Source organism: Convolutriloba macropyga, chromosome 11 (assembly GCF_964194025.1).
Source record: "Convolutriloba macropyga chromosome 11, txConMacr16.3, whole genome shotgun sequence".
NCBI classification, from domain to species: Eukaryota; Metazoa; Xenacoelomorpha; order Acoela; family Convolutidae; genus Convolutriloba; species Convolutriloba macropyga.
The window spans coordinates 10,464,629-10,485,791 of NC_134478.1; the positions used below are offsets into that span (position 1 = coordinate 10,464,629).

General features: G+C 30.7%; 2 protein-coding genes across 7 annotated transcripts in view; one reads left to right on the plus strand and one right to left on the minus strand.

Annotated features, from left to right (window-relative positions):
* LOC142349594 (glutaminyl-peptide cyclotransferase-like) overlaps window positions 1-21,163 on the plus strand; it is a 183,108-nt gene that overhangs the window by 19,398 nt on the left and 142,547 nt on the right. The gene's annotated exons all lie outside the window — the stretch shown is intronic.
* Window positions 1-21,163, minus strand: part of LOC142349824 (uncharacterized) — a 54,261-nt gene that overhangs the window by 1,833 nt on the left and 31,265 nt on the right. For all 6 annotated transcript variants that reach the window (XM_075401617.1, XM_075401614.1, XM_075401615.1 and 3 more), the window contains one exon: window positions 18,342-18,483. In XM_075401617.1, the coding sequence (XP_075257732.1) occupies window positions 18,342-18,483 (142 nt within the window). The remainder of the gene's footprint in view (window positions 1-18,341; window positions 18,484-21,163) is intronic.

Sequence of the window (21,163 nt, forward strand, 5' to 3'; positions counted from 1 at the left end):
TTCCATTACTGTCTCTAATGCCTTTATCATCAAATGGATCTATAGCTATCTTAAACTGTTCCTTAGTTTCTAAATTATGCCTTTTACTATCAATAGTATAATTAGTTACATAAGTAGTTTTACCTTCTTGTATAGCATTTTGATAATCTTCTATATTAATTTGGTTTTTAATAGTAGGTTTAGTTATTCCTTTTAACTTTTTCTCTTCTTCACCTTCAACTGTAGTATAGCAATATGCTTTAGCTTTAAGGCAACAAGCTTCTATAATAGTATCATTAGGCAACTCATCTTTCTCTTTACCTAACTCATTATTATGTAATATACCACATATCTTATTCATTTCTTTTTCTATAGTACTATCCAACGGAACGATTATGTTTACAAATACACTATCAGTATCTGTATAATGATAACTACAATCTAACTCTTTCTCAAATTATTCATATATTGCTTTATACATATATAGTTTAGCTTTCTCTAAAATAGCAAATCCAATTTATTAAAACTTATCTAACTTAACATTACGAGGTCATCCATAGAAGGCATTATTCATTAACTTACAGAACACATCACCAAATTTATCTCCCATCTTTTTTTTTCTGAATATTAAACTCAATATCAGGCTTTAACCACTCACTCTTACTAAACTCTAACTTTTGGTTAATTGTAATATCATCTAACTTCAATCCATTATCCAAATACCAATCTAACATCTCCCCATCTATTACATGGTATTCCTTATCTGTCAACATTATCATCAACTTCTCGTTAGGTTTATATCCTCTCTTTTTATTTTCATTTTGATATTCAGTAAACTGACCAATGTTTGCTTTAGTCTTTTCAGGAAAGAATGGATACTTCTTTGTTTTCTGTTTCAAGTCGTCTTTATACTTTATATCAATGGTATAGATATATCCTGTGTTATAGCTAGATCTTGTATATACTGGATCATCTGCGAAGCCAGTTCCTGGATCATCTGCGAAGCCGCTTCGCGGATCACATACTTTTATTTCTCCAGTAGGTAAAGCTTTAACCGTAGCAGAAGCATGCAATGAGTTGAAGTCTAAAAACTTTAAATAATTCTCGTTCCCTGTATACTCAGGATCTATCTGTTTATTCATACATTTTACATGACAATCACCTAATACTGAAGCTAACCCACCCCTAATACCATGCTGTGTTGTATCATAAATATTAACTGTATTTTCTTTATAATACTTAAGTTCAACATTAGTGTATTTCAATCCACATAACCATGTCAATCCAGGAATGGAACAAGGATCTATTTCATAAATATCTAAACATTTATCTCTAAACTTTTCAAATACATCTGCCGATAATAATACATCATTTTTAAGATACAACATCAAATAATCCGTTATTGTCTCACATCCAGTAATAATCCAACAATCTAATGCTTGCTTATATGCTTTATCTGTAAAACCACTTTGTACAACTTAGAACAGAATGCTTCCTTAGGTGGTAATGTTGTTTCATGTAGTTTATCTATACTATCAAACCATTCATAAGGGAATATAACTTTACGTCTCTCTAACTCGGATTTGTATAATGTTACACATTTTTATCACTCAATGTTTTACTTATAGCATCTAAGCTAAGTGGATGGAAGAACCTAAACATATCTAGTGCTTTGGCATGTCCCATATCAATACAAATAAAATTCTCGTCAGTTTTAGTTAAGACTTTTTGTCTAATTTTTTTGCTAGCTTAGTTATAAGCAAGTGGTTATCATAATTAGTAGAATTAAATGCATATTTTGGAACAAAATTATTCTTAGCTTAATGGTTACACTTATTCTGAGCATATCCTCTAAATTTGCCATTTAGGTGATCAGGATCTCTAACAATATCATTATCCATATAATCTTTACAATAATAACACACATTAGTAAGTGGAGTAATACTATCTTCTTTTAATGGACAATTTATTCTAAATATGTCTTTAAATTGTTTATTATAAAAACTCATCCTTCCTATAAACCAATCAGATACTTTATCACCACAGTAACTTTTATACTCATCTTTATATATATCAGGATAATCACTTTTTATATATAACCCACAAGCAATAGGTAAGTGTTTCCCATCTTTTATTATACATTCAAAATCACAATACATAGCAAATGATACTCTGTTCTTATAATGAAAAATATCAAACTTTAGATAATCATTATTATGGAATGTTATTCTTCCAGTATCATTACACATCTCTAAATGTTTAATTAATGCATCTTCAGATCTAAATGACACACAACACTTAAGACATGGATAACTTTTATGATTAGATGATCTTAATAAGAATGATACATCTTTACATAGTAGATAATGACTATCCCAATATAATATATTACACCCTTTAGGATCATTATGATTGACTTATACAGGATTAATAGTTTTATTTTTATTTAGATTAAACACTTTAAATAATCCTTTATCTTCATTCATCTCTTGTATTTTCCGCAAATCTTTATATCCATAGGGAGGTGGTATCTTAGGTAATTTTATCTCATTAATATATTCAGGTTTATTATAACAACTAACTTTAATAAAGTTATAAGCAGGATGTATATAAGCAATTAAACACTAGAGTAAACAATTATTATCAGTGAATGGTAACTCAGTATTACATCCGCCAGTTGGATAAAACCTGTGTATATACATTGTTCTTTTGATAAATCTTTGCATACTCCAACCAGATTGATTCATTTCCTGTTCCTTCATTCTAGACTCAAGTTCTCCATTCAATAAATCCAAGTCATAAGGTTCATTAATTGTCTAGTCATTACTCAAAATGTGAAATCATTTTCTTCTAACTTATCATCTGTAGGTTTTGTATACGGTACTACATCAAAGGTGTTAAATTTAATATGGGGATGTATGTTGTGCAATGCCTCCAATGCTTCTAAGAATCTTGGATCCTCATAATCAGTACTCGTTACTATTATTTGATTATGTTTCATGTTATGATCTAATCCTAACTCATTAAATTTCTCTCTCCACTTTCCATCAACAAGTTTTTCTCTTTAATATTTTCATTATACTGTTCTGATTCAATGTGTTTCTTTTTATTGTCATACCTAGTGTTACATATATCACAATAACCTGTTTTATCAGTAAAGCTACTTCGTAGGTCTTTACCCTCAACATTATCCTTAGATATAATATTAACCTTATCTTTACCCCCAACATTATCCAGATGAATCTTTGTTTTAAAATGTTGTTCCACACTATATTGACGAGAAGTCTTACATGTTACACAATCAAACTTATCTCCATTCTTTATTATTTCTCCATTAATTAGTCTTACATTATTTCTATGTCTTAATGTTGTCACATGTTTATTATAAGCAGTTTTATTATCAAGATAAATGCTACAACTATCACAATACTTTATTCCTTCTAGTTGTGAATACTGCTTATCTAACTTTTGTTCTATATCTTTATTAGTAATTTTCTTCCCACTCTCATTAGTACTCTCAAAAATTTTATTTCTGTTATATAACCGCTCATTCTTTTTATGTTTAAGTGACTGAATGTGTCTGCCATAACTCTTTTGAATTAACTCTTCATTGCATTCTTCACATCTAATCTGACTAGAATCAGTTTTAGGCTTTTTAGAATAGACATATTCATCAGATGAATCTGAATCTGAATCTGGATCTCTAGATGATTCTCTATTTTTAGATGATTCTCCACCTTTAGATGATTCTCTATCTTTAGGTGATTCTCAATCCTCATCTTTAAAGTATTTAGCTTCTGTTTTTAGCAAAGACTCACACATATTTTTTCCCGATGTTTTGTTTTTGTAGCATATTCATCATAGGACTTTTTTTATATCTTCAAATATTTGATTAAAAATTTTGATTGACCCTAGACCTCCTTCTGCTCCCCTCTTTTGTTCTTCTTTATCTATTGGTTTGTTTTCTACCACTACCTTGTTTTTAATTAAGAGCATTTGGATTGCTTCATCGGAAGCACCTGATTGAGCTTGCTCACTTCTAGATTGGGGTTATCTATTTGAAGATTGAGCTTGCCAACTTCCAAATTGAGCTCGCTCACTTCCAGATTGAGCTCGTTCACTCGTGGAATGAATGTAACTGGAATAATCTTGCTGATTCATTTTTATGTGCCAAAATTTGAAATAATATTATTTATATACCTTTTTAATACTATAAAAATGATTAGTACCAAATGTGATAAATGTAAGAAAAAGGCTTGGTGTTGGAGTTGTGATGAGTGTCAAAATAAACCATTCCAATGTTTTGTATGTAATGAAATCATAACATATAGAGAGAGAGATGATCATTTGCTTGTGCACTTTAATAATCCCAATCAGTTTTTAGTATGCAGAATGTGTAAAAAAATAAACACATCTCTCAGTATAGATTTAAGCGTTCCTATTCTAGGTTATGCATAAGTCTCCATAGATATAGGTTTCATCATACAGAAGAAAGATTCTTAGAACATGCAAAGAAATATAATATTGAAGTTAAACTATAATTAAACATGGAATAAAGAATTGTAACAATGCTAAACATGAAGAGTTTTATAATGCATTAATGTATAACACACAGAGAACTGTAGATGAAACTTAAAATTTATCTTTACAAATAGAAAATGAGTAAGCTAGATAAACTTATAGAATTAAACAAACTAGAAAAAATAAACAGAAGAAACAATATAGGAGAAAAATTAAGACAACAAGAATATTATGGTGACATAGAAGAGTTATTTGATCCTTTAACTAAAACTTTAGAAACAAACAGCGAAGCATAGCAGGCTCTTCAAAACCAAACATTAGAAGCATTAGCCTATAACACTAATGTTTTAAAAGCTTTAGACCCCCAACAACGAAGCAACCCTCTTGATGATCGAGCTGTAACATTAAAAGATGATAAAGGTAAAACATTTCCTGTAGACAATGATATAATTGCTATTGTGTTAGAAATTGGTAAACAAAAAAGTATTCAATTCCAATTAATATCAGTTGATACAACTTCAAACAAATTTAAAACAAATGGTGTAGATGTATCTCTAGTGTCTGATGGTAAGAAATGAAAGTTAAAAACTATGATTTTTCTAGGGGCTTCCTTATGTTTATTCCTAATAAAGATGTAACCGAAAGAGATATAAAAGGTGATGAAAACAAAATAAAACAATTTCTAAAGGATATTGGTTATAAACAAAGAGGAGATACTAAAATTAATCGATCAAAACTTATAAGAAGAATGTTTGCTAGTATTGGAGAACCCACTTCCCAGGTTATATCAATACCATCATCCAGTGAAGATGAAATATATCAACATGATACTAGTGATGATGATCAAGAAGAAACTGATTACGAGACTGATAAACAAATAGAAGCTAGTGGTCTTAGAAACCCAAACCCAAATAATTTAGTAGGAAGACTAGAATTACTCATACTAGAAACAAAAGCTGGTCATGATGGATTATATGATGAAATGTTGATATATCTAAACAACTATTATCTATGAATATTATTAAAAAAGGACAACTAGATAATTTTGTTTTTAATTATGGTAAATGAACAAAGTTCCTGCTTCGCAGATGAGTAAGCGTACAACCATGCCCGCAACTATGTCCACGAGTAAGCCCACAACTACATCCATTAGAACCCTTCGAAGATAAGTAAACAAGATACAATTAAAACTAAACCATAATTACTAGCCAAGGAAGTATTTAGTCCCCACTTCACAAAGTTTAGAAGAGAAAAAATAATACCACTATATAAAGATGAAACATGGTTAGCTGATTTGATACACAAATCATCTCTAAGTAAATACAATAATAATCATAAGTTTATATTAACAGTTATAGATTTATTCACAAAATATGCATGGGCTATTTCATTGAAGAATAAATCTGGTTTATCTATAAATAATGGTTTTAAAATAGTATTAGGTGAACATCCACAGGGTGGCTTCGATGATCGAAAACCAGAAAAGTTATGGGTAGATAGAGGTAGCGAGTTTTACAATAAAACATTTAAATCTTTGCTTAAAGTATATGAGACAGAACTATATTCTACATACAGTGATTTAAAGGCTGTATTTATAGAGAGATTTAATAGAACATTAATAGACATAATTAATGAACCAATGTTCATCAATGGTGATGGTAATTGGGTAAATATATTAAAGGATGCTGTTGTAAAATATAACAATAACATTCATTCAACAATCAAAATGACACCCGTTGATGCTTCTAATAATCCCCATAAGGTTAAATACACTTATAGTTTTTGACGAATATTAGGGATAAACCTGGCTAACGCCCAACCCAAACTTATTGTCGGTGATTATGTTAGGAATGCTGACAAACGTAACATTTTCTCTAAAGGATACACTTCTAATTGGAATAGAGAACTGTTTAAAGTTAATGAAGTTCTAAAAACCCAACCAACAACATATAAGATAGAAGATATCGTTGGTGAAATAATAAAGGGTAAGTATTCTGAACAAAAACTAATAAAATCTGAGTTTGATTTTGAATCTAATAATTAAGTTTTGGAATCCTTAGATATAGACCTCCGGTCATAAGTCTAAGTCTAAGTCTAAGTCTAAGTCTAAGTCTGATTAGAAGTCTAATTATAAGACTAATCATATGTAAGCAAATACAAAGATGACAAGAAACTGATTTATCCAAGCAAAACAACAATCAGTAAAAAATAACTCAACACCAAGTAAGGCTCGTCAATTATTCTTAGAAGATAACAATAACATTGACATGAAAGATATCTATAAAATTACAAACGTACACCCACCCAGAGATGAAAAAGATGTTGTTAATAAAGAGAATTGAGACAATAACTTATTATCCTCTTCTAATAAAATAAACATCTTAAGTAGAAATGTAACTGAACTAAGAAAGGGTGACTTTGATAAAGTTACAACTAAAACATTACAACTCGACAAAATACATGTTAATGAAGAACTAATTAATGAGTTTATTAAATCAGCAAATGAATTGACAAATGCCGTTAACTTTTGTAATAAAGTTGCTTGTGATACCATCTCTAAATATAATCAATTAAAACTAGTGATTGATAATAATAGGTTTAGTCAGAATATCACTAACATTCACCTAGATGAAATGTTTACTTCGGGTCCAAAAGATTTTAAAGAAATTAATAAAAAGACTAATTCAGCCGTTGATGAAGCACTTATGAAGAATAAAAAGACAATAGTACAATATATAATAGCTATATTACTAGAAAGTAAGCTGGTAGACAACAAAGAACAAACAAGACTAGAGATGCAATATGATTTTAAACAAGAAGATATGATGAAAGATATTGAGAGTTATTTTACTATATAGTTATGACAATAACAGTGACTTTGGGGCTTTGCCCATCTTTCACCATGACTAAAGCAAAATATTTTAGTTAATTAAAATGGAATAAACTAAACCCAGTGCACCTTTACTTTATCCTAATCTTAGCTCCTTCTCTGAACAATACATAAACGATAAAATCCTATCTAATAATAAATTTAATAACAACATTAACATTATAAAAGATATCAGAAATTATTATGAAACTGAAACTAATAACTATAATAAGAAGTTAACTAGATGAGTAAAAATAAGTTAACAAGAGAATAAGTTAACTAGAGCTGAGATAACAGAAATATTATTATCATCTATAGCAACAACTGCAACTACATCATCAGTTGCATTAATGGGAATCGGATTACCCTATTCTATACCCACAGCTTTTGCTACAGCAACTGTTTGTGGTTCATTATCAAAAATAATTAATACTAAAATAAGAAATAAAATTATAAAGTATTCACAAATGTATATTTTAAGTAAACAATTTAGTGACAAGTTTAATAAATTATATACTAAATCAGGGAATGATAATAAAATAGATAATGACGAGTATAATGAGCTAGTCAAGGTATATGAAGAATATAAGAACAAGAAAAACAATCTGAGTTTTTTTTAAAACCGAATAGTATGTTTAGTAATAATAATATTAGTATTCATATTTACCATTAGGAGTAGAATTAAACTATCTCCTCTTAGTACCTAAATATGAACCTTCTACCTTTCTGTACGACTTTTTATACCTTCACCAGTAGTTGCAAATTTAATTAAAACAGTTGTAGCTGATAAAGCAGCTCTTGGGTTTCTACTTGCAGCTGCACTTCCTGTTTTACTTGATATTTCCAATGTTCTTACTGGATTATTAGCAACTTTCTTTCCAAAGATTACTGTGGCTCTACCAACAATTTTAAAGAAATCCTTCAATCCCTCTGCTTCTATTGTTGCATCACTGACAGTCATTGATTTATGCCTTTTACATTTAGTACAATTGCCCTTTAACATGTCTGTAACCTTTGAAGTAATAACGCCTTGAATATTATCAGTATCACTAAAATGTCTACCACCAACACAATAAGAATTAGTTTTAAACTTACTAAAGCTACTCATATTTGTATATAAAAAAATAATGGAAGTTAAAATGTATAATCCCATTGTTGTTATGACTAAGCCTAAGACTAAGACTAAACTTGAAGTTAGAGGTCTAACTCTAGAGAATAAACAGAAACTAGATACTATCTATGCTAAATGTTTTGTTAAGACTAGTAAGAAATAGTTTGATTAAGATATTGACTAGAGTAGTGACTAGAATATTGTCTGTCAGGTACTGCTTGGCATGCCACGGACGAAGTCGTTCGCAGATAACATTGACTATAACATTGACTATCAGAAACTGCTTTGCAGATAACATTGACTATATCAATAACTACGAGACTATAGACCTTCGGTCATATGTCAGCTAGCTGACTACAAGCCTCCGGCTGTAAGTGTCTACGACACTATATCAACCATCTTTTTACCATCACTATTAACACTAATAATTTTTCTAGTTAACACTAATGCGTGACATATAACATCTGCACCTGAACACTAAATTTAAAATTAAAATGTATTGGTTGGGGACCTATATGATCATTTTGATATCTAGTATCAAATACATATATTCTATAACTACTTTTGAATGTTCTATGATTTATATATGATTTAATATTGTGAGGTAACCCATTATAATCTTTATTAAAATTAACAATCTTTTTAAAAGCCTCATTATAATTATTAGTACCATAATTACTACTCATTCTATCCTCACGATAAAATTCACTACCAATCTTACAATAACATTCAGTAACATTCATTATTTCAAATGTACTTGCATCATCAGTTTGTTCATTAGCATTATTATTTTCAAAACCAATTATTATGTATTGAGGTCTTTCCATGCCACTCTCCATGCCCAACTCAAATAAAGTTAGTAGCTAGCATTGGGTGAACTCTTGTAAAATGTTTTCCTTTCATAGTAACGAAGATCAATATTATTCTTTTTATTGAATCCTTTCTGCACAATAGTTCTGTTATCATTACTAAGATCAAAACTAGGAACACACCATGATATATCTATAATTTCTATATTAGCATCATTAGCTACTGCAGCAGCACGAGCATTAATTCTAAATATAGCTCTATCATTATTATTTCTTTTTAATATTAGTTTAAATCCTAGTCCATATATAATCTTTTTTAAATCATTCACAAAACCAAATAGATTTCTCATCTTAAACATCATATTTATATGACCTTTTTCTACAGCAGCATGATCATCTTTGAGTTGACTATCTCTATTACCTTGATTTCTAACAAACCCACTCTCATATTCATCATCGGTACTGGTTAATAGCTTATAAATCAATTGATTAGGATGGCAATGATCTATATATTCCATAGTCCTTCAACCACTAGTTTAAGCTTAATTCAACTAAACAATGCCATCATACCATAAATAACTATTCGGATATTAGCATCATTAGCAAATACGCCATCAGCATAATCTGATACAACAAATTCTATCTCTAGATATGAATCATGTATATTTAAATGATTCTCTTCTCTATTGAGAATGATATTGATGTTAGTATTGATTGTATTCATCGTTGCGAGATTATTTGGTTTATATTTTATAATCTTACTTTGTGTATACCATTATTATATCCATAAGCTACATCCAAATTAAAATCCATTTTTATAAGTCAAAAAATGACAGATAACTTGATCTTATGGGAACTACAAAGTATACATGATGCTTTAACTAAAACTAAAGAAGAGCATACACTTAACTATAGAATGATAAAGACAACAGAAAAGTTTAAGTTTGATGAAACTATACTTAAAACAACAAAATTAGGTATAATTAGATTATCAGTTTATAACTCAGTGTTTAATGTGAATGGAAGGAATAATCAATTCGTATATGCTAGTACTAATTTAGATAGCGAAGCAGCTTTACCTCAGGCTCTTAGTTCTGACCCGAACTTTAACTCTAGACCTATCCCCAACTCAAACTCTAGCCAAAACATTACATCTGTCCTTAATTATAATTATAAAGGAATCCCATTGCTATATTCAACTATTACACCAGGAGCATATGAGTTAACTGACATAGCAAAGTTAATAAAAAGAAGAAACTGATTGTAATTTTATAATAGAACCTGATAAAAATACGATGAAATGTTTAATGGAAATAAAACAAGGAGCAATTAGCTTTGATGTAGAAAACTCAATAGCCTCATTATTAGGATATAGAAAAATAGTTTCTAAACGAGGTAAATATGCATCTCAAAAGATTATTGATATTATGGGTTTTGGTACTATTAAAATTCATTGTAATCTTATATCTGGTGTTAAAGATAATGGTAATAACACAGTTATACTATATATTTTACTCTAACGGAACCACCAGGTTACTTGATAAATATTATACCATCTAATATCTTATTTCAAAATGTAACAAAGGATAGAATAGATAACATTGAGTTTCATATTAAAGATGAGCATGGAGGACATATAGACTTCAATGGTGATGTGTTGAGTTTTACTTTGCATCTGGTGTAACCAGCTGGGTGAAGCCCCATCATCAACTAGCTGACCAAAGGTCCATCTGATTTAGTTATAAACTTATACTTATACTTATACTTATACTCATAATTATACTTATAAGTAATTATAAAACTCTCCAATCCCAATTAATTCTTAGTTCACCACAATGATATCTATTTTTAGATTTATCAATGACATTGTAATTATAAGGTCTGGACCACACCTTTTCAGATATTTTACTAAAATTATCATAACTAAGTTGAGATCCAGTAAAGTGATCATAATATATAGCAGTGATGGCTTTGCCTGTTTGTTCAAAGAAAACAAATACATTACAGTTCTCTCTAACATTCTGTCTATCTGCTGAGAATTTATTTTGTTTAAGATTTATCATATCACATTTTCATGTCTAGGTTCCTTAGCTATAACATCATCAAATAACATGAGTTTCTTTATATCTTTTGGTAGATCATCAGGGTGGGGTAATTCTTTCTTATCCTTAATAAACACGATCTGTGAAGCGGCCTCACCAATCTGCGAAGCAGGTTCCCTGATATCTTTATACTCTAAATCATTATATTGATTACCAGTAGGACCAATGATATATAATATATCAAATTGTATGCCGGGTATAAATAGATTCTTTAATAGGACTGTCTTACCACACTCACTAGGACCTGCTATTATACATCTGAGGTTTTTTGGGAAGGGGGCATATACCGTGATATTACTATCGGTTATCCATGATTGCAGACTTCCGTTAGCATTGATCAATAAATTCCCTTTACTATTTACTGGTGCACTAAGCCTTGATGCCTTTAGGGCCCCTACACATCCACATTATGGACAAGGCTTCTCTCTTTGTTTGTTTGGAGAGCCAAAGATTTCGTCCCTTTGGCGTGCCACAGACGGAGTCTGTTGGTAAACCACGGACGGAGTCCGTTCACTAAATATACTAACATATTTGTCATCATCATCATTATCATTATCATTATCATTAACATTATCATTAACATTATCATTAACATTATCATTAACATCTGCGAAGCAGGTTCCCTGATTATCATTAACATTACCATTAACCTTATCGTTAACATTATCATTAACATTATCATTAACATTATCATTAATATTATCATTAACATTATCTTTATCATTGCCATTATCATTAGCATCATCATTACCATTACCATTACCAATATCATTAGCATTATAATAATCATTAACATTAACTTCAATTTCACCTTTAGCTTTACAACCTAAACACCGACACTTCTTGGACATTTAACTTGATTAACTAGAATATCCAAAGCACCCTCTATTGTAAATCTTCTATCAATAAGATAGATGATATATAAACAATCAGCACCACAATTAGATTCATCATATTGTTGTAATTTTTCATTAGAACCCAGATCAACATATTCCTCTAAGAATAATGGTGGAGTAAAGTAATAAACTTTACCACCTCCCCTTCTTATAACTAAAACCCAGTGAGTACCATCTGTAGGATGTAAATTAACAATAATGTTAAAGTTATTTTCATTAATGATTTCTGGTTTCTCATCTCTCATTATTTTTTCTTTTGGGGTTAGAATTATATCTTTACCTATATCTTTTATACTGATATTACTCATTGGTTCATTATCAATACCAAATTCATTATTGAATTCTTCAAAACTTAGGATAAGCATTTTTATATAATAAATATTAATAATTAATTGTAAGTCTAATTTGCGAAGCAGTTGGGAAAGCAAGACCAAAAGTCCTTTGGCGTGCCACGGAAGGAGTCCATTCACTGATTATAATTATAAATCTAATTCTAATTATAATCTGCGAAGCAGTTTCACTGATTTTAATTATAAGTCTATACATTATTTGTAAAAATGGAGAAAATCTCATTAATTCTTATACTCTTGTTAGTGGTAGCGGTTTGTTATATAATATATGATTCGATGCCATGTAAATATACCAAACTAGACGAAAACTTTGGTGGGTTTATACATAGAAGAGCATTTAGATTTGAATTTGAAAAGTCGCCATTACATACTATTATTTATGGTGCTACTGGTACGGGGAAGACTTATTTTGTTAGACAACAATTAAAGTTATACTTAAGTGGTAATTCATCGGTGAAGCCTGATCAGGATCAGGAACAAATTGACAAAAACATTATAGAGCAAGGTCAAGTTGATAAAAATATTGTAGAGCAGGGTCAAGTTGATAAAAATATTATAGAGCAAGGTCAAAATCAAAAGTCTATAATAATAGTATGTAAAAATGAAAGGGATTGGATTAATCCCGAGACTGGTTTTCCCTATGTTGGATTTGAATTGGGTGATATAAATATGATTATAATTAAAAGTATAGACAAAATCAAAAATAGTATAATTGTTCTTGATGATATGGGTAGCGAGTTTAGTCGCCATATAAAATATTATTTTTCAGAAGGAAGACATAGTAATATTCAAATGATTGTAATGTGCCATAAACCAGCTCAGATAGATAATATGTCCAGAATGAATTGTGATACTCTTTATATAACAACTTATAATGGAACAGATCTATTTCAAAATTTTAATACAACATTTAAGTGTGATCATAAATTACATGAAACAATTAGTGAATGAAATAGTTCCTATTATAATTGTACAAATGGAATGGCTGATGAACTTGGTCAAAGGGTAAGTAAATCGTGGGACTTTATGTGGAACAATCATAACCGCAACTGATTTTATTTTTCTAAGAAACACTTTTTAGTTTTGGTTTTTAGAATACCGCAATAATTAAATTGTGGTACCAAAAAGACACCTATAGATTTTCAGAAAGCATTAGAAACATCAACTACAACATTTTGAGTTCAAATAAGTTTAAATAGGAGTCATTACATCAGTGAGACTTTATGTATATTATAAGGTTTGTATAGTTTTCATAAGAGTTTTTGTGATATCTATTACAATTTGGTTCCAAATTTGCAACACTTTTTAGTCCAGGCTTTTCCAAAAAACCGTCTCTTTTTGTAATCGCTGCTTCACAATTGCCTTAGTATCTTCAATTGGATACAGATACAAACTGCACACTTCTCCCAGTCTTATTCAATTGAAATTACTATAAGGTCTTAGTTTCTCGATATTTCCAAGGAACATCAAGCTTTTAGCTTGTTTGCAGATCTAAAGAGCATTTTCTCTCCATCCGATTATATTGCATCCCAATGCATAGGTGATTGACTTCTTAAACTCATTTTTTTTGTCTCTTTGTCGAGATATTTCGTTTCTGTTCTTCAAAAAACAGGCGCAACTCCCTAGCTGTGAATGCATCAAACCTGTCACTTTTTGGCGACAATTAATTTTATTGTTCCGACCCCACTTGTGGGGGGGAGGAACTATATACTCATTTTTTTGCACAGACAATTTTGGCCGATCGATATATTCATCGCAGAGAAATGTGAGTGGTATCATTAAAAAACTGGTCCAGCGTAGAATACAAAATTAAAAAGATTTTTTTGATTTTCGTTTTTTTTTTCGAGGAGTTATCGAGGACTGAAGATTTGTGTGAACACGGGATATTTGTTCACCTTTAGTGTAATTTTTTTCAAATTAGGATATTTTCTTAAAATATAGTATTTCAAAATTAAACTTCACGCCAAAAATGAACCAATTTTGTGTTCCCAATAGACTAAAGGTGATAACAAAGACTAGCTCTTACAAAGACTAGTTCTGGTCTCATAGGGAAGTTCACTATCAAAAAATACCGAATTCTATCTGAGAGCTCTTTTTTTTATAAAAATTTTCTATTTTTTTCATTTTTTAAGTCACATAGAGACAAGTCACTTTTCATATCGAGGTTCCGTTAATGACAAACCTCCTTAACAGTCAAATGAAGCCCAAAAACGTTTTAAAGGAATTGTTCCAAGTTTTTTTTGGCTTCGACTCTTAGTTTTTGTAATTTTAAAAGAAACATTGATTTTCTTTTTGAGATTTTACTAAACTTTTGGAGTCTTATAGCATAGACTCATTGACTAACAGTGCAATATGTTCCTTAATGAGCATTAAGTGAACATATCTAGTGCTTTGAGGGGACAGCTAATGGCTGTTAAGTCTTTAAAAATGACTTTTCAAATTTTTTTTCGAACATTATGCAACCATACACTTATTATCGTGAACTGTAAGTCAGTCTCAGTGATGACAGCACTCTCCTGCTTCCTACTGCGACCAAATTTAAGCTGGCTAGCGGTTTTTTCTTCTTCAAACTTTTGGTTATATGACTTCTGGAAAAGACACAAGATTTCAAAAAGTTTTAAAAACTTTTTGGATATTTCCGTATTATTGGTTACTTTTGAAATCTTATCACATTATCCTAATTTTAATGGCTCCCATTGGCTTTAAAAAACGTTCAGAGGATCACAGATAAAGTTTTCAATGAAAAGCTTTTGGTTTAAACAGCTTCGACATTTTCTTCTTGCACTTTTCTACTGAATTTTGGTTTTCGCTTTATTTTGTTGTTTTTTTCATAGTCATAAGACTTATTATGATGTCTCATAGATTATCTATGCATGACAAACATCCTTTTCCTCCCATTGGGTTATTTATGAGCGTAGTGATTGACCTCCGTTGAAAGCTTTTGAGTTTAATTTAATTTTTGTACGTTTTTTTTCGTAATTTTTGGTTCCTTTTGAACTCTTATCGCCTTATTCTAATATTGATAGTTCACATTGGCTCGAAAAAGACGTTCAATGGCTCATAGATAAAAATTTTAGAGAAAAAGTTACGGTTTAAATGGCTTCGACACTTTCTTCTCGCACTTTTCTACTGAGTTTTTTGTTTTGCTTGTATTTTTTGTTGTTTTCGTAGTCAATGACTTGTTGTAATGTCTTATTGATGACTTATGAATAAAAAATCCTTGTCATCTCATTGAGGCATATGTTAGCGTATTTAATGGCTTCCGTTGAAACTATTGAAATTAATGGCGTTGATGTTACGGGTTTTCTGAAAAATTTCGAGATTTTTTTATTTATTTATTCATATTTGTTGATTTTTTTGAAATCATAAGGTTAAAAACATAAAAATCTCATTGCTGTTTAAAGATTATTTGAAAATAGAAAAGTTTTTACTTAGAAGTTCACCTTCAAATGGCTCCGACACTTTTCTAACTCAATTATTTTGAATTTGTTGTTTTTGCCCCTGTTTGTTTCTTAAGTAGCCGTAAATTGCTGACAGGTGTCTTAAGCTTGTAATTGAGGACGGAAAAAATGTTGTTACCCGAAGCAGTCAGTTCATAGCGAATAGTCTTAAGGCTTATGATATACATTTTCAAATATGTTTCAAACTTTTGTTTTTGTTGTTCTTTTCGTCAAATTGTAACTTAATTTCTTCAATGAGAGGTCCCATCCAGTTTCTTGGATTTTGAAAAATATAATATCTAGTGATATTATTTGTCACCGATGTTTTGTTTGTTGAAAATTATGCAATTTTTTTGATCGTTTATTGAGTGGTCAATTTTTTTGTTTCTTTTTTTCTTCTTTCAGAACAATCGCGTAATAACAGATCCCAAGGGTTTTCAAATGTGGCCCGAATAAACTTCAGTATAAATCCATCAGCTGAATTAGTAGAATTAGGAATTGAATTAAAAATACGTAATTCTCAGATAATAGCTAATGATTTTAATGGTACCAATAGTTTATGTTTTTGCAAATTGTATGTAATTTGTTATATTTTTCTTTAGTTCGTTTCTATGGCTTGTTCTAACCGAAGAGATGTCCTTTTGGTTTTGTAATGACTTTTTAGTAATTTATCAAGGATTAATTAGTTAAAAGGTAATGACTTTTAAGGCTTTTGACATTTGTTGGTTTCGAAAAAGTTGATTCGTTTTTGAATTTTGCCTCATTGTTTGTTCTCTTTGTCGACTTGTTACACAGTCTAATTAAAAAACTTTCCATCTGCTGTATATTTAGGAGAAAGTATATTTGAGTAGTTAAGGTTTTGTCTGACTGCATTTTGACGTTGTTACTATTTGCTTTTAATTTTACACATTCAGTTTTTGCCGTGAAATTTTTGTTTTTGCTAATTTTGTTGTTTGTTTTTTTTTGTCTCGTAGTCTCTTTAGCGTCAGATCTTGTTGGCGCTTAAATGAGGCATGGCATTATGTAATTCAATTATTACATAGGTTGTGTAGCGATTGCTTTAAACTCAAACATACCGGGCAGATTGCCGGAAAATAGCCACCGTTGATTCCAATAAGCATGATTGGGATTGAAAAAATGGAAGATATTGGAAAAAAAAAGATTTTTGTACAAAAACATTTTTTAAGTCCGATTTATTTTGATGGCATTTCGTAATTGAACATAACCTACTTCTGTTTCTTAGAGAGAGGCTACAGGTGCTACTATCAGTACCAATAAGCATTAGAGATGGTAACTAAGACTTATAGGAACGACATTCAAATACCGGGCATCTAAAATTGGGCTTTATGGGTTTATCCCGTTTCTACTTCTGACTTCAATTTTTTATACTGACTCTGATCATTTTGAATTGCTTTGCTGAGCAACTGATGTTCAAAATCACTTTTAGCAGAAAGAGAGAAGAGAGAAACTAGCCTAGAGAAGTCAAAAAGATATCACGCAAAATGTTTAAAAAGCGGCAAAATGAGGTAAAGCGAAACATTTTTTTATTCGACGAAGTAAAAAAACATAGCAGGACAAGTCCTGACGTGCAATTCAAAGAATTTTTATTGACTAAACAGAAAACTAGACCTAGATCGGACTATGAATGGATTGGGGAAACCATTTAGAAAAAAATCCGATCCAAAAAATCGAAAAAACAGTAAAAATCGAAAAGCAAAATTGCCGCATGTGAACAAAAAACCACTAGCGAGAAAGCGAATTTTTGTTCAAACACCGTTTTCTCAGTCTGCTTTAAATTTAGAGCAAAAAACTTTCACGCCGCAAAACCACTACCTTTTTCACTCCACTTCCTGTTTCGGCGTAACCAAAATTACTACTCCAATTTGATTTCAAAAATCATGAAAATGTGTGAACAGATCTTAAAAAAATAGATCTTTGAATTGTAAAAAAATAGGAGCGCTATAATAGCCGGCTGAGAAGATGAGGGCGGCTATTAAACATCTATTTTCTATGAATTCCGATATTGCGTAGCGTAACAAATTGACAGAGAGTAAAAGAACAAATCGCATTTGGCTGATTTTCTGCTAAAGCTGAGAAAGTGAGAATTAAATCACTCGTCCACTCATTCCAATATTGTATGCAGAAACAATTGTTGTTTAGGTTGATTGAAACTGATTGTATGCGTGAAGCAACATTTTGTTTATTTGTCAAGTCAAATTTGAAAAATCTGAAATTCATTGATTCTCAAAATTGATTCTACTAACATGTTGGCTGGTACACCTTTGTGCCCATAGCATGATCTGTTCTTTGGCCTGGGAGGCACTTCTGACCACTCCCCTTCCGGGCACTGCCAGGGAATTGCTTCCAGATGAAGACTCATCTGGGGTGAAGCTGCTCTTGGTTGCTCTGGAAACGAAACATAGGAGGATATCTTAGGATACATTAGATATTTTTTTCACGAGTTAAATTTTTAAGCAATTTTTGAACTGTTAAAGGGCTGAGAGAGGACAACCTAAAGTAAAATGTGCATATAAGATAAGCTTGACATAGCTTGACAAGAAGCTCTACTTGTTTATCGTATACTTTGGGTAGAAAAATGAAGCCTTGAGGAGCAAGAAAGAGCATGAGAGTGGGTTATAAGAGATGCCCAAGTTCGAGAGCTGAAGACCAGTTGGTGTAAATGGGTAGCACACTAGGCTTGCAAGTACAAAATTCTGGTTCAAACTCAGTACTGGTCCGTATTAAAAGTAGTTTAAAGTTTGAAAAGCTCAGATTTACAGTTCGACTTCTGGTTCTGGAAAGTTTGCTAAAATTTGCAGGACAAATTTTGGTTCAAGCTCGACAGTATAAAATCTGTTAATTCTTTTAAATGAACAATTCGTCAAAACCGAGAAGAAAAGCAAGAAACTGATTTTTTGATCCTCACTTTATAATGCTCAAAACATCTTCAAGTTGATAAACAACTAGAGGATATTTTAAGCATTATAAAGTGAGGAGCAGAAAATTGGTTTCCTGCATTTCTTCTCGGTTCTGACGAATTGTTCATTTGACATATTAGGGGTAAATTAGATATTTTATAGCAAAATTAGGTTTAATAACAAGATTTAAAAAAAGCTCCTTATTTTTTGTCGTAATTGTTGTTGTTAGAGTCGTTTTAAGCTCAGTTTTTCCCCGCTTTGGTCTGTTGCTTTTTTCCGCAATAGCACATCTGAAAGCTAGTTCGAAGTCATGTTGGTGTTTAAAAATTATAACTTTTGCAAAATTTGCCTGAGCTGAACCCAGGCTGCTTTCGAAAACCTATCCGGCAGATTGCCGGAAAATAGCCGCCGTTGATTCCCATAACTCTTTTGGGATTGAAAGAAAAGAAAATATCAACAAACATTGATTTTTGTATAAAAACATTTTTAAGTGCGATTTATTTTGATGTCATTTCGTAATTGAACATACTCCAGTGAGAGGCAACTGGGTCTAGTAGCAATACCAATAAGCATTATAGATAGTTACTAAAACTTATGAGAACAAAGTTCAAGTACCGGGCATCTAAAAATGGGATTTACGGGTTTATCCCGTTTCTATTTCTGATTTTGATTTTTTTTATACTGAATTTCTTCATTTTGAATTGCTTAGCTGAGCAGCTGCTGTTTAAAAGGACTTTGAGCAGAATGACAGAAGAGTGAAACTAGCCTAGAGAAGTTAAAAAGATTTCACGCAAAATGTCAAAAAAGCGGCAATATTGGTAAAGCGAAAAGAAAAGTTCGACAAAGTAAAAAAAACATAGCAGGACAAGTCTTGAAACACAATTCAAATAATTGAATCAAAAACTTAGAAATACTCTGCCTAACCAGCAGATCAATTGAAACTTGCCAGCCAAAACACAAACGAAATCATCTAAAAAATTGAGATACAAAAATAATCAAACAAAATAAACGAAAATTTACTCATTGCTAAGACTCTTGAAGCTTTTATCACTAAGGAAAAAATTGATCCCATTTACCTATTTCAAAATATGTTTAAAATCAACTTTTGTTTCTGAAATCGGTCCAGTATTATCTCTGCAAGACCTGAAAAAAAATTCATTGGCCCTTGAAGATCGATTAATTCGAAAATGACCGAAAAATTTTTCAAATAAAATTTATTGAAAAAGATTAATGAAATGTTGATCAAAATTGCGATATTAATATCTTCAGAATCAATTCTGTATCTCTAGAGGCTATCCAGTAAGCCAACTCCAAGCCTTAAGAAATTCATTGGCTCAAAGATCGATAGGCAATAACTTTTAAAAAAAATTTCAGATTTCAAAAAAAAAGAAAATTGTGCTAATAAAATGCAACATTTAAAAACAAACTACCAATCTTTGCATGAGATTATCTGGCTACTGAGGCTAGGAAAACTGAGTGATAGACAAATGGTTTAAAGAAACCTGAAAAAATTGCAAATTTTATCAAAAACTTTTCAAAAACCGAAAGGCTAAATTGTTGAAATTAATCCATTGAAACTAACAAATCCATTGAAACCAAGAACTGTTCAGTAACTCTTTATCAGACCGTGGAATAGGTTTTCTGGCTCTTGAGAATGAACAAATATCAAAAATTGACCAAAACAATTAAAAAAACTTGCACATGTTATCAAAAAAATGCTTAAATTCGAGACATTAAAATGTTGAAAACCAATTCATTGCCACAGGAAACTATGCAGTGCCCTACTATTAAACCTTAAAGGAGATTATCTGGTCCCTGAAGCTGGAAAAATTGAAAAAATGACAAAAATATTCAAAAAACTAGAAAAAAATTTCAAGAATTAGTATCAGTTTGCGAGTTTGTGTTTGTAGTACCAAAACTGAGTTTGTGTTTGTATAGCTCATTAAATGGTCATAACAAGTACTTTTGTCTCGCAAAATGCCTTCATCAACTTTTAAAAACTTCAACCTACGAGTAATCAAACAAAAAACTGAAAAAAAAAACATAAAAAAATTGCACCGTTTTGATCCCAAAAACCTCTAAAAATGACCTTTTAACCTTAAATTAAGGCCATCCCAGCAGCTGCACCACTCTAAGCATTTGAAGGACTAGTAAAGGCCACTTTGGGT